Source organism: Phacochoerus africanus, chromosome 6 (genome assembly GCF_016906955.1).
Source record: "Phacochoerus africanus isolate WHEZ1 chromosome 6, ROS_Pafr_v1, whole genome shotgun sequence".
NCBI classification, from domain to species: Eukaryota; Metazoa; Chordata; class Mammalia; order Artiodactyla; family Suidae; genus Phacochoerus; species Phacochoerus africanus.
In genome coordinates, this window is record NC_062549.1 from 77477860 (window position 1) to 77490754 (window position 12895).

At 46.4% G+C, this 12895-nt stretch overlaps 1 protein-coding gene across 3 annotated transcripts in view; it reads left to right on the plus strand.

Moving 5' to 3' along the window:
- Positions 1-12895, plus strand: part of ATP6V1H (ATPase H+ transporting V1 subunit H) — a 59843-nt gene that overhangs the window by 15889 nt on the left and 31059 nt on the right. For all 3 annotated transcript variants that reach the window (XM_047783924.1, XM_047783926.1, XM_047783925.1), the window contains 2 exons: positions 7039-7136; positions 10035-10227. In XM_047783924.1, coding sequence (XP_047639880.1) covers positions 7039-7136; positions 10035-10227 — 291 coding nt within the window. The remainder of the gene's footprint in view (positions 1-7038; positions 7137-10034; positions 10228-12895) is intronic.

Sequence of the window (12895 nt, forward strand, 5' to 3'; positions counted from 1 at the left end):
GTGGCACAGTGGAAACGAATCAGACTAGGAACCATGAGGCCGCAGGTTCGATCCCTGGCCTCACGCAGTGGGTTAAGGATCCAGTGTTGCCATGAGCTGTGGTGTGGGTCGCAGACATGTCTCAGATCCCGCATTACTGTGGCTGTGGTGTAAGCCGGCGGCTACAGCTCCTATTGGACCCATAGCCTGGGAATCTCCCTGTGCCGCGGGTGTGGCCCTGAAAAGACAAAAAAGACCAAAAAAAAAAAAAATGTAGGTGAGGTCTGCCTGGCTTCCTTTGCTGGAATATCTCTGGGAAACTGGAAAGCATCTTTAGGGGATGGTGTCTCCTACCTGCCTGTAACACACCTAAACAGAGCTCCATCGAAGCCTTTCAGTGTCTGCCTTCATCACTGGTGCTTCTGTAACCTGCAGGGAACATCCCTGTGTGTGTTGAGTCCATTTCAGAGCAGATAATGGGGCTTTTTGTGGGGCATGGAGTGAAGGATTTGCCAAGTAGTGTGTTAGGCCAGAAGATGGCCATCAGCCTTCTGAAATGGGACAGAATGAGGTGTAGAAGCAGGTGATCTTGGGGTCAGGGTGGGGAAGGAGGTGGTAGGCAGGGAGTCTAGACATTCAGCCATGAGCAGGTATATAATTGGGAATCTTTATATGACTTTTTATTTCCACCAGTTTGAATTTTGAAAAATCATTTATTCGAAAAGTTATAGGCTTGTTTGTAAATTTTTAAAAAGGTGTTTTCAGCAACATATGTCTTGTACATGTAAGCAGTTGTTAAGGTTTAAAGCTCAGTCATGAGGTACAGGCTTTGGTGATGTGACATTTGTCGTTTGCTCTTTTCTGTCCAGTGTGTGGGAAAAGCAGAACTGATCTGTTGACTTGGCAGGGTTTCATGAAGGGGTTTGTCTGGTAGACACAGACCCCTGCACCTCAACCGGAATTAGCATCGGGGTAGTTTGGCGTTTGGCCTTTGAAGGGCTTTTTAGTGCTCCTCAAACCTGAACATAGTCTGTCTCTTCTGGAAGATGCCTGCATTTCCAGAAGGCTACAACTTGGAAGCAGACTTTAACATGTTGAGAGTGGGCATCAGCCCTTCCTTTGACGCCACATTTCAGCAGGGCTCTGAATCGGTACCGGGTGGTTTTGGAGCCCTCGCCATGTGTAGGCCCTGTTTGCTCACTTTGTCACCTCTCCTCGAGTAACCACACTCCGTCTTTGATGTAGGTCTTTGCAGAAGCCATGCTTCAGGGCTGAGCAGAGGCCACAGGAGGGGCACACAGGCTCGTGAGCAGCCAAACCTGCCCCACCCCAGGTGCACACCGAGGCACGTGGCTGGGACCGGGACCCTCAGGGGTCCTCCATGTTGCCTAGGCTCCCCAGACTGTTAAAATGTACTGACATCGGGTCTTCAGATCCCTTCGGGTCTTCAGAGCAGACAAGCAGTTGGTAAACTGCATTCCATGTTGTCGCCACTTGGGGTCACTGTAAAACGAGTGAAACAAGTTGGAGGCTGCAGAATGAGAAATCAGCCGTCATGCCGCAGTCTTGACTTTTCAGATGGCATGGCTGCATTGGGATCCGTTATGAGTGAGTCATTACAGTTGTTCTGCTTTAGAGGATAGTATGTAAATTAAATTTTCTTGAAACGCATTGTGTTGTTTTTACCCAAATGTAAAAATAACGAACATCAGAGTACATGTACTAACCCTCTCGCACCTCAGACTGCTCAGTTCTCTGTTGGCTCTTGCGTGGGAATTATCAGTCCTGTTCTTTCGTGGAAGCCGCGCAGCCTTGCAAGTTGATTGTTGTGCTGCTGCCCTGACCTCAGCAGGCATACTGTGCTCCCAAACTTTGGAGGATGCGGGAGAATCTGGGCATTCTCTTCCCTTGATCCAGCTTCACTCATGCACATGCACAGTGGCCTTGGTGGCAGGAACCGAGGTCTGCCTTGTTGGAGCTTGTATGCAAGCATGAACACCTGTGGAATGAATATTGAGCATAGATTTGTGGAGCCTTTGAGGTACAGGTGAGAGCCAAGGTTCCTTTCTGACAGTGCAGGCGGTCCAGGGTGGTGCTGTCCGGCTGCTTCCCAGCACTGCAAGGACAGATGGCTTCTGCGACCTGGATTGGATAGCAGGTGCAATGGATTTGAAAGTAAGGTGGAGTGTCTTCTGCATTCCAGGCGGCGTAACCAGCCCAGTGAATGGTGTAGCATTAAGGAATACTTCTTTGAAGTGAAGAGCATCATGGACTTAAAACCTTTATATAGATTGAGTTGTTAAAAGTGCAGTAGACCTCTGTAAGATTTATTAAAGGAAAACAAAGTTGCAAATCAAAGTTTTTCTTGTTTTGTTTTGTTTTTTAAAGACATACATAGAACATGTGGAAAATTTCAGCAAGGTAACATAGGGATCTATTAATAGTGGGTAATCTAGGAGGGGTACTGGGGGCGGGAAGAGTGACCTGTTTTTGTGCCGTCTTACACTGATTGGCTATTTTATCATAAACATGTATGGAGCATCTCTTGTAGAACTCAGGTCAGTAAAAGTCACGCACACAACTGTTACAATAAAGGCTCCTTCCTACTCACAAGCCATACTTCTGATTTATAATTGTTCTTAGCACTCGGATGCTGATCATGCCAGCCCCTTGTGGGGTGCTTTGAGCAGAGGGGTCGGGGAGCTGGGGGGCACCGGGAGTGGTGAGGTATGTGCAGCTCTGGGCCCCAAGATTCCCTTCCTTCTGTGCCCTTCCTTCCTCCTCGTGGCTTTTCTGTTTGGAAGGAGCAGTGCTTGATTTCCACAGACACCACCTCATCTGTGGTGGTGATTCTCAGCCTCGTCTTGTAGGAGGGACCATTTCTCTGCCTTTCAGTTCTTGCTCACTTTGCCTTTGTTGGAAATCTCGAAAGATTTCAGGATTTTCTTTTAGTAGTTACAGCTATTTCAGGACTAATTTTCAGATGTCCTAATGTCTGCTGATAGAATAGGAAATTGTAGCAAAGAGGAAAATGTATACAGCAAGAAAAGATCAAGTTCATTGTTTGCACTGAACAGTGTGGAGGATGGGAGTTCATTTCTCTGTTATCTGGGTGGAAATCAGCTTGAGAGAAATGATAGCATGGAATATGAGGGCTGCTATATTTTGTCCTTTCCTGCTGAGCAAGGTAAAAAAAAAATAAAAAAAGACTTCATTTGAACAAAATATGTCTTAAGACTTCATGTTTGGAGTTCTCGTCGTGGCTCAGTGGTAATGAACCTGACTAGTATCCATGAGGACGCGGGTTCAAGCCCTGATCTCGCTCACTGGGTTAAGTACCCGGTGTTGCTGCCGTGAGCTATGGTGTAGGTCGCAGGTACGACTCAGATCCTGCATGGCTGTGGTATAGGCCAGCGGCTACAGCTCTGATTCTACCCCCAGCCTGGAAACTTCCATGTGCTGGGGGTGTGGCCCTAAAAAATTTTTTTTTTAAATAAAGTAAAAAAAAAAACAGACTCATCTTTTACTCTCTGATGTAATGGGGATCACTCACACACACACAACAAGGATAGAAATTTATATGTGGAAGCCATTAATTCCATCTGGAGAAATCAGAATACAACGGCGCCTGCAGCAGCAGACATTTGTTGAATATTCTTTTTTTTTTTTTTGTCTTTTTTGCTATTTCTTGGGCCGCTCCCGCAGCACATGGAGGTTCCCAGGCTAGGGGTCGAATTGGAGCCATAGCCACCGGCCTAAGCCAGAGACACAGCAACGCGGGATCCGAGCCGCGTCTGCAACCTACACCACAGCTCACGGCAACGCCAGATCGTCAACCCACTGAGCAAGGGCAGGGACGGAACCCGCAACCTCATGGTTCCTAGTCGGACTCGTTAACCACTGCGCCACCATGGGAACTCCTGAATATTCTTTATGACATGTAGTGCTGAGAACTTATGTATTCGCTGATGGAATTATCCCCACAACCCTGGAATTTGTCCTGTTAATCCCCATTCTGGAGGTAGGAGGCTAACTCAAGGTCACTTAGCTTGGAAGTGGCTGAGCCTGGCAGGCTGGTTCCAGGGCCCTTGTCTGCAACCATGATGCTATGTCACTGCCTTTCTTTCCTGGTGAGGAGTTGACATTCAGCCTTGGACTTGTGGCTGGTGGGTCAGTTCAGCGAGAGAGAGTGGGGGAGAGAGCCTCCCAGGGAGTAGCTGGGGAGAAGCCTGGTCTTGCCGTAAGCAGGTGACTGCAGCCTGGTGACCCCAGCGCTGGCCGTGGGGGAGGGGTGGGTGATGACCCCAGTGCTGGCTATGTGGGGGGCTGGTGATCCAGCGCTGGCTGTGTGGGGGGCCTGATCGGGTGTGAGAGGGTGCAGGAAACCTCCACGTGCTGGGAGAAAGGAGGACGCGGACGTTGGGACAAGGTGTGAGGATCATTTTAAGATCGGAAAGATTGAGTCTGTTTAGGGGCTGAGCAGAGGAAGCCAGTCAGAGATTGGAGAGAGAGTTGCAGAGTGAAGGCGCTCTGTGTGGGAGTGGGATTCAGACCTTGCCAGGGCTGGGGTCCTGGCCAGGAAGAGCTGCGTCTGCTCAGTGAGAGAGGTGAGGGGGGCAGATGGCGTCAGCATGGGGGTGAGGTGTCAGGGTGGCCGAGTGACTCACTCATGGTCTCCATTGCCCTCATACTCTGGAGAGAGAGGGGGAGGTGAGTTGGCCTAGAGGATGGGCGTGGAGCGTGGCTCCGAGGTGGCGGGGAGGACTGAGCAGAGCTGTTGGATGGTTCTGCGTGGCTGTGCGTGTTCTCTGGGTGGGGTTAGAGCTGGTTGAGTTCAAAGGCTTGCTTATCTTCTTTTAAAAAAATCATCAAGGAGTTCCCGTCGTGGCGCAGTGGTTAACAAATCCGACTAGGAACCATGAGGTTGCGGGTTTGGTCCCTGCCCTTGCTCAGTGGGTTAAGAATCCGGCGTTGCCGTGAGCTGTGGTGTAGGTTGCAGACGCAGCTCGGATCCCGCGTTGCTGTGTCTCTGGCATAGGCCGGTGGCTACAGCTCCGATTCAACCTCCATATGCTGCGGGAGCGGCCCAAGAAATAGGAAAAAAAAAAAAAAAATCATCGAGGGAGTTCCCGTTGTGGCACAGCGGAAATGAATCCCACTATGAACAATGAGGTTGCAGATTCAATCTCTGGCCTCGCTCAGTGGGTTAATGATCTGGCGTTGCCATGAGCTGTGGTGTAGGTCGAAGATGCAGCTCGGATCCTGCATTGCTGTGGCTCTGGTGTAGGCTGGTGGCTACAGCTCCGATTCGATCCCTAGCCTGGCAACCTCCATGTGCCACATATGGGGTCCTAAAAAGACAAGACATTAAAAAAAAAAAATCATTGAGTTTTATAGTGAGACCCAGAGCACAGTGTGGGTGAAAGATAAGGAGATGTCCAGTTGATCCCGTTTAATTGAAGTCAACCATTCCGTCTTGTACCAGTGTCGCCGTCCCTGTGTGCTCTGGTCTTGGGCCGCTTCCCATGTCATAGGAGAGAGCCCAGGTTTAGAAGAACATCTTTCACATGCACATTTCTAACACGAATCCTGAGCCATAACTAGCAAGGAAGAATTCATCGTTAGAATGTGTCACATATTTCAGCTAGTATGGTAAACAGACATGGACAGAAAAAGACGGAGAACCGAGAAGTGTTTGTGTTGAGGAAGCTGACGATCAGTAGCAGAGGAGGGCTTGCCCTGGGTGCCTCCGTTCAGTACCCTCAGGGACAAGGCTTATACTCTCTAAACAAGAAGGGTGAAGACCTTCCTTCACAGGGGATGCTTACCTGCCGACCAGATTGGAAAAGTCCTTGTATATTTCCCATTGTGGAAGTTTGTTTTAGAGCTGAAAACTCACCTTTTTTTGGTCATTAATTTCTGCTCATGTTTTGCATTTTCCAGCAAATTATATTACTGGACATATTGTACTTTTGGGCAACTGTGTTCACTCCTTTCTAGGTAAAATTTGCTAAGATAACCTTTGTAGGATAACTTTGTATTATTCCACCAAATATACTTATATCATTGTGTTTCTGTATTTTAGGCCTGGAATTTGGCAAACCTAGTTTAGATTAAAACATAAAGTTTAAGTAGCATCGTGTGTATTAGGTTTTGTGAATTTATGTAACCTCCATGGTCCTCGACTTTCTTTTCTCTTGGTGTTAGTGTCGTCTTTAAGGCTGGGGTGTGAAATTTCCTCTTGCCCTTCCATTTCTTAGAGATGTAAGGCTCGTGGCAGATGTTTAGGGAGGAGGAGCCCAGGCCAGCTGTGGGTTACCAGCTCTGCTAACCCTGTGGTGCCTGCAACATCCTGGCAGTTGTTATTCCGGTTTCAACCTTCAGATTTAACCTCAACTTCTCTAAGTCAGTGCCGTTGAACTGATTGACAAAAATCATCATCTTTCTCAAGTGTTTAATTAGACTTTTATATGCTGTATAGTTTTTTAAACTTCTTATTTGTCAAGTTTCTATGAAATGTCTAGCTCTATGCCAAATGAATTATCTTAGTTAATCCTAACAACACCCTTTCAGGGTGCTGGGGAGGGATCATCCTCATTAAGGATGAAGTGAGTATTGAAAACGTTCAGAAACGTGCTCAAGGCCATTCAAATATAGGCCTGTCTCAAAGTGTACACTTGTGTTGTTTTCATTTTATTGTTGCTCTTTGATGTCTGTGTAATTCTAAAGAGCAGTATTCTCTGTGTAGTGCCTCTGCTCAAAGGGTAAGTGAAACATTGTAAGATAATAAGCTGTTTATCAAACCTTATCCAAGACAGAACTACTTTGTTCCTTGACTTCCCTGACTGGGCATGTCCAGTAGGCTTGAACTGTGTTGGCCTAATTGGGCAGAAGAAGTCAGCTTTGTTTTTAAGAGGAGGAGAGAGAAACAAATAGGAGGATTGACTTTTGAAAAAATAATCAAGACTTTTGGATGTTCAGATGATAAGAAACTCTAGTAAAGAAAATGACCTCGTGGCGCGAAGTGCTTCCAGTGTCAGCCTGTGCTTGTCCCCGCAGAGCTCCCAGTACGTGCAGTGTGTGGCCGGGTGTCTGCAGCTGATGCTCCGGGTCAACGAGTACCGCTTCGCCTGGGTGGAAGCAGACGGAGTCAACTGGTGAGCCCTTTGCTTGTGACGTAGAGTAGCATTTGAAAGGTCTCTCCTTGACATTCTCAAAGAAATCAATACACTTAATCATCCAAAGGAAGGTTTTTTAAAAAAATGTCTTGTGTGGGATTTCTGCATAGGAAACTCCCTAGAGACCCCTGTTTTCACTGGCGGCGTGGCAGGTGGGCCCCTCTGCCTGGCGAGCAGCACATCCTAGACCCCAGGGAGCAGGGGTCCCGCATACACACATGCATGTGATCTGTGCACATGCTCAGGGCCAGTGAGCCACCCTGTTGTTTAGGGAAAGTTGTTCCCATGAGGGAACCGTTCACTGGTCAAGTTCCCGCACGTCAGCCGAGGGCCAGCTCTGCAAGCAGCCCTTCTCAGGACAGACGTCTCAGGACCGGGAGATTCACTCTTTTCTGACTACACAGATGGTGTTTCCAGGCTTTTCACCTTTTTAAGTGTGATGAAATATTTTTGGCAGTACAGTGAGAAAGGATGATTTATTTCACTATTCTGTCATCTTCTTAGGTGACTCCATCATTCTCCAATTTTCTTATAATCTTGATCTATAACATTTTTTAGCTTGGTTGAGAATAATGAATGAATAATGATGAAAGAAGATCTGGGATGATGAAATAGTGTGATTCTTCAAATTATAGTTAGCAGAATCAAAGCTTAGGTTTATAAATGGTCCTATAGATCTGTGTGGTAATTGCACGAGAAATTTAGTTTTACCCTATTAAACAAAAAGTAGATTTTTTTTTTTCTGTGTTCTTGGCAGACCTAGAAGAGAGACTAAAAGTCATGAAACAGCAGTTTGTACAGATACTGTGTACTTTGACTTTACTAGAAACTTGGAAGTTTAGCACTGATTTTTAAAATACTGGAGCTGAAGGGGTTTTGCTGGGGTGATAGTCTCCACAAATTCAGTTGCCATTTAGGAACATTCCTACCCATATTTGAAGTATTTTCAAAGTATAAAGCAGTATGTACACATGAAAGGTAAGATCTTTTTGTAAAGAAACATTGCATGATGAGCTGTGAGAGGCTCGTAGGTCTGACAAGGAGCCGGAGGTGTGCATGTGAGCCTGTGACCAGCTGTTTGTCTCCTTACTTCCCTGCACTGGCTTGATTTTTAAGAAAAAGTCAGGGTTAAAAAACAGAACAGAACATCAAGTAGTCACTTTGGTGCCATGGACCTCCTTTCTCATCTTGGATTTGACAGTTGTTTGTGTTTGTCATGCTCTTTGTGTGACGTTGTGTGTATGTGTGACATTGTGTGTGTGCGTGTATGTTTATGGTTGTACCTGTGGCCTATGGAAAATTCCCAGGCCAGGGATTGAACCTGTGCCTCCTCAGAGACCTGATCTGCAGCAGTCAGGATTCTTAACCCACTGTGCCACAGTGGGAACTCCTGTACTGTATATTATGGGGAGTAAAAGAAACACATATGGTCCTTTCCTTTAAGAAATGTACAGCCTAACTGGAAAATATTAAATAGCTAACAAAAGTAGCACTTAGGGTCTCACAGCATCTTTCAGTAACTTTTCCAGTGACAGTAACAGTAACAGTAAAAGTAACAGTAAAAGTAACAGTAGGGGAGTTCCCGTCGTAGTGCAGTGGTTAACGAATCCGACTAGGAACCATGAGGTTGCGGGTTCCGTCCCTGGCCTTGCTTAGTGGGTTAACGATCCGGCGTTGCTGTGAGCTGCGGTGTAGGTTGCAGATGCGGCTCGGATCCAGTGTTGCTGTGGCTCTGGCGTAGGCCGGTGGCTACAGCTCCGATTCAACCCCTAGCCTGGGAACCTCCATATGCCGCAGGAGCGGCCCAAGAAATAGCAAAAAAAGACCAAAAAAAAAAAAGTAACAGTAGGAGTTCCTGTTATGGCTCAGAGAGTTAAGAACCCAACTAGTAACATGAGGATGCGGGTTTGATCTCTCGCCTTGCTCAGTGGATTGAGGATCCAGTGTTGCCATGAGCTGTGCCGTAGGTCACAGATGCGGCTCAGATCTGCTCTGTGTCCTTGAGAGTGTGGACAGCTGCTGTTTTTGCCCATGATGTCCCTGTGCCTTGCTCTGTAGACCTGCCATACATAGGCCATCACAGATGTTGTTTCATGAGGATGCTTGGGTTTACGGGGGGCCTCTCTGTCCCTTTGCCCTGAGCATGCGCTTCCTGCCCGCTGGATCAGTTCTTGTCCTTAAGGAAGAGTCCCTGTCTGTTCCCCTCAACAAGGGCCTTACTTGACTTAGCTTTTCTTCAGTGCTATTTCTGGGTAGGTATTTGGGTTTAAAGACTGCCTTATCCCTACACTGGAATCCTGTGTGGTGTGGACAGAGTCAAACCCTTCAGCTTCTCTGCAGCATCCTCACTGCTAAGCACTCCTCCCTCGAAACCTTTCTGTCTTGGTTTCAGCTGACAGCATGTCAGCCATAAATTTGCGAACTAGGTTTGTGAAAACAAAAGGCTCTCAATGTCTGAGGTGCTACCCCAGCAGCTGGGGCTGGGGGGTGGGGGTAAGAGGCTGGAGTCACTGAGATTGACAGATTGGAGGAGGCCTGCCTGGAGTGAAACTCAGACCTTGGGGAGTATATGGCTCAGCCCGGCCTGTGTCCCTGTGCTCAGAGATCTTGGGGGCAGTGCCGCTGCAGGTGAAGTCAGGCTGCTGCTGTCCCTCCACGGGCTGTGCTCCCTGTAGCAGGGTCTGAGTCCTGAGACTCTGGGAAGAGGCTCACAAGCAGCTATGCAGGGCTGGCCTCTGTGAGCAGGGGCAGCTTGCCTGTTCCTGCAGGCAGAGTGAGATGCAGAGAGACTGTTCCATTAGCGTGAGAAGGACCGTCAGTTATTTGTTCTTTCTTGCTGTTCTACTAAGTGTATTCCCAATGCGTGCTTCTTTTCAGCATCATGGGGGTTCTGAGCAACAAGTGTGGCTTTCAGCTCCAGTATCAGATGATCTTTTCCATATGGCTCCTGGCCTTCAGTCCTCAGATGTGTGAACACCTGCGACGCTACAACATCATTCCCGTACTGTCCGACATTCTGCAAGAATCCGTCAAAGAGAAAGTGACGAGAATCATTCTCGCAGCATTCCGGGTAAGCATTTGTGCTGTCTTTCTGTGGGGGTGTGTGTGAGTGGGTGTGAGTGAGTGTGTGTGGGTGTATGAGTGAGTATGTAGCATTTTTACTGTTGAGATCCTTTAGCAGATGGGAAGTGGGCAAAAGTTCTTTGTTCTCCATGTAGTTATGATGCGTGGATCCTGGTGAACTTAAACCCCCACAGTTTGTGTTGATGGCAGGGAGGGGCCATGTGAGAGCCGCAGGCCCTTGTAGGGAGTGTGACTGTATTAAGTTCAGATGGAGGGGGCCCTTTTCGTTGCCTTGTGTTCCAAGAGGCTGTTACTGAGGTGTTTCCTCACAGGTCCCTTATTTTAGGATGGGCCTGTGGTCCAGATCCTGGGTCTGTGGACCAGCAGTGTACCTCTGAGCAGTATACTATTAATGGTGTGTAATTATTTTGAGCAGGAAAGTTATCCTGGTAGGATATTAGAATTTGGCGATTACTTAACTCAGCACGTTCCTGCGAACAGAGAAGATTGAAGACAAGGGGAAGCCAAGCTGGAATCTCAACCCCAGCCTTCTGGTTGCCAGGCAGTTGTAGCCCAGACTATTGACACGTGGTTCCCCAGGGCCAGGGTATTTGCTGTCATAGCTGTCTGCTCATAATTTGGGGTGCCTTAGCATCTGAATGGGCCCCTGCAGGCCTGCTGGGTGGCGTCTGTGTGTTGCAAGGATTCAGGTAGGGCAGCAGCGATGGTGGACTTGGCTCTGTGCTCTGTGCTCAGGGCTCCCTGGTGCCCCTCCCCCCGCCCCTGGCAGTCACATGGTTGGTGCCAGCCTGTGGGTATCTCCCGTTCAGTGTTGGGCTTCTCTCGTTTTATGAACAGGGGTACTGGGGCAAATGGCACATTGCTGGTAGATGGTCAACATACAAATCCAAGTTACTGGCTTTGGAATTTGTGCTTATCACTGTTGTTTGTTCTTAGACTGTCTTTAAGTAAACAACAGTGACAAATCAAAAATGCCAAATACTGCAGATGGATTGCAAAAATGTAAATAGTATAAACATCACATTGGCCAAATAGAGTCACTAACATCTTTTGGATTTTTTAAGCAAATAGAGGGAAATATCTAAATAGGTGTATAATTTTGTTTTGTATTTAAAAATAAAAGTGGTATCATATATAAATTCTGTTCTATAACTTTATCCTTAATACGTAATGAATATAGTTTCATATTCTTTTTTTTCTATAATGATTTTTATTTTTTCCATCATAGCTGGTTCACAGTGTTCTGTCAGTTTTCTGCTGTACAGCATGCTGACCCAGTTACACATACATGTATACATTCTTTTTTTTCACATTGTCCTGCTCCATCATAAGTGACCAGTAGTTTCATTTTCATGCAGAAGATCTTCAATATTCTTTTTAATGTCTCTATTCTACTGTGTGGATGTGAGGTGGTTTATTTAACCCGTGTTCTGTTGATGGAAATGGGAGGCCATTCCCATTTCTTTTACATATCTCTGCCCTCTTGGATGAGCATTTCTTTTTTTATTTTTTTAATTTTTTTTATTTTCCCACTGTACAGCAAGGGGGTCAGGTTATCCTTACATGTATACATTACAATTACATTTTTCCCCCACCATTTGTTCTGTTGCAACATGAGTATCTAGACAAAGTTCTCAATGCTATTCAGCAGGATCTCCTTGTAAATCTATTCTAAGTTGTGTCTGATAAGCCCAAGCTCCCGATCCCTCCCACTCCCTCCCCCTCCCATCAGGCAGCCACAAGTCTCTTCTCCAAGTCCATGATTTTCTTTTCTGAGGAGATGTTCATTTGTGCTGGTTATTAGATTCCAGTTATAAGTGATATCATATGGTATTTGTCTTTGTCTTTCTGGCTCATTTCACTCAGTATGAGATTCTCTAGCTCCATCCATGTTGCTGCAAATGGCATTATGTCATTCGTTTTTATGGCTGAGTCGTATTCCATTGTGTATATATACCACATCTTCCGAATCCAATCCTCTGTCGATGGACATTTGGGTTGTTTCCACGTCTTGGCAATTGTGAATAGTGCTGCAATGAACATGCGGGTGCACGTGTCTCTTTTGAGTAGAGTTTTGTCCGGATAGATGCCCAAGAGTGGGATTGCGGGGTCATATGGAAGTTCTATGTATAGATTTCTAAGGTATCTCCAAACTGTTCTCCATAGTGGCTGTAGCAGTTTACATTCCCACCAACAGTGCAGGAGGGTTCCCTTTTCTCCACAGCCCCTCCAGCACTTGTTATTTGTGGAATTATTGATGATGGCCATTCTGACTGGTGTGAGGTGATATCTCATGGTAGTTTTGATTTGCATTTCTCTTATAACCAGCGATGTTGAGCATTTTTTCATGTGTTTGTTGGCCATCTGTATATCTTCCTTGGAGAACAGTCTATTCAGGTCTTTTGCCCATTTTTCCATTGATTGATTGGCTTTTTTGCTGTTGGGTTGTATAAGTTGTTTATATATTCTAGAGATTAAGCCCTTGTCAGTTGCATCATTTGAAACTATTTTCTCCCATTCTGTAAGTTGTCTTTTTGTTTTCTTTTGGGTTTCCTTTGCTGTGCAAAAGCTTTTCAGTTTGATGAGGTCCCTTGGGTTTATTTTTGCTCTAATTTCTATTGCTTTGGGAGACTGACCTGAGAAAATATTCATGA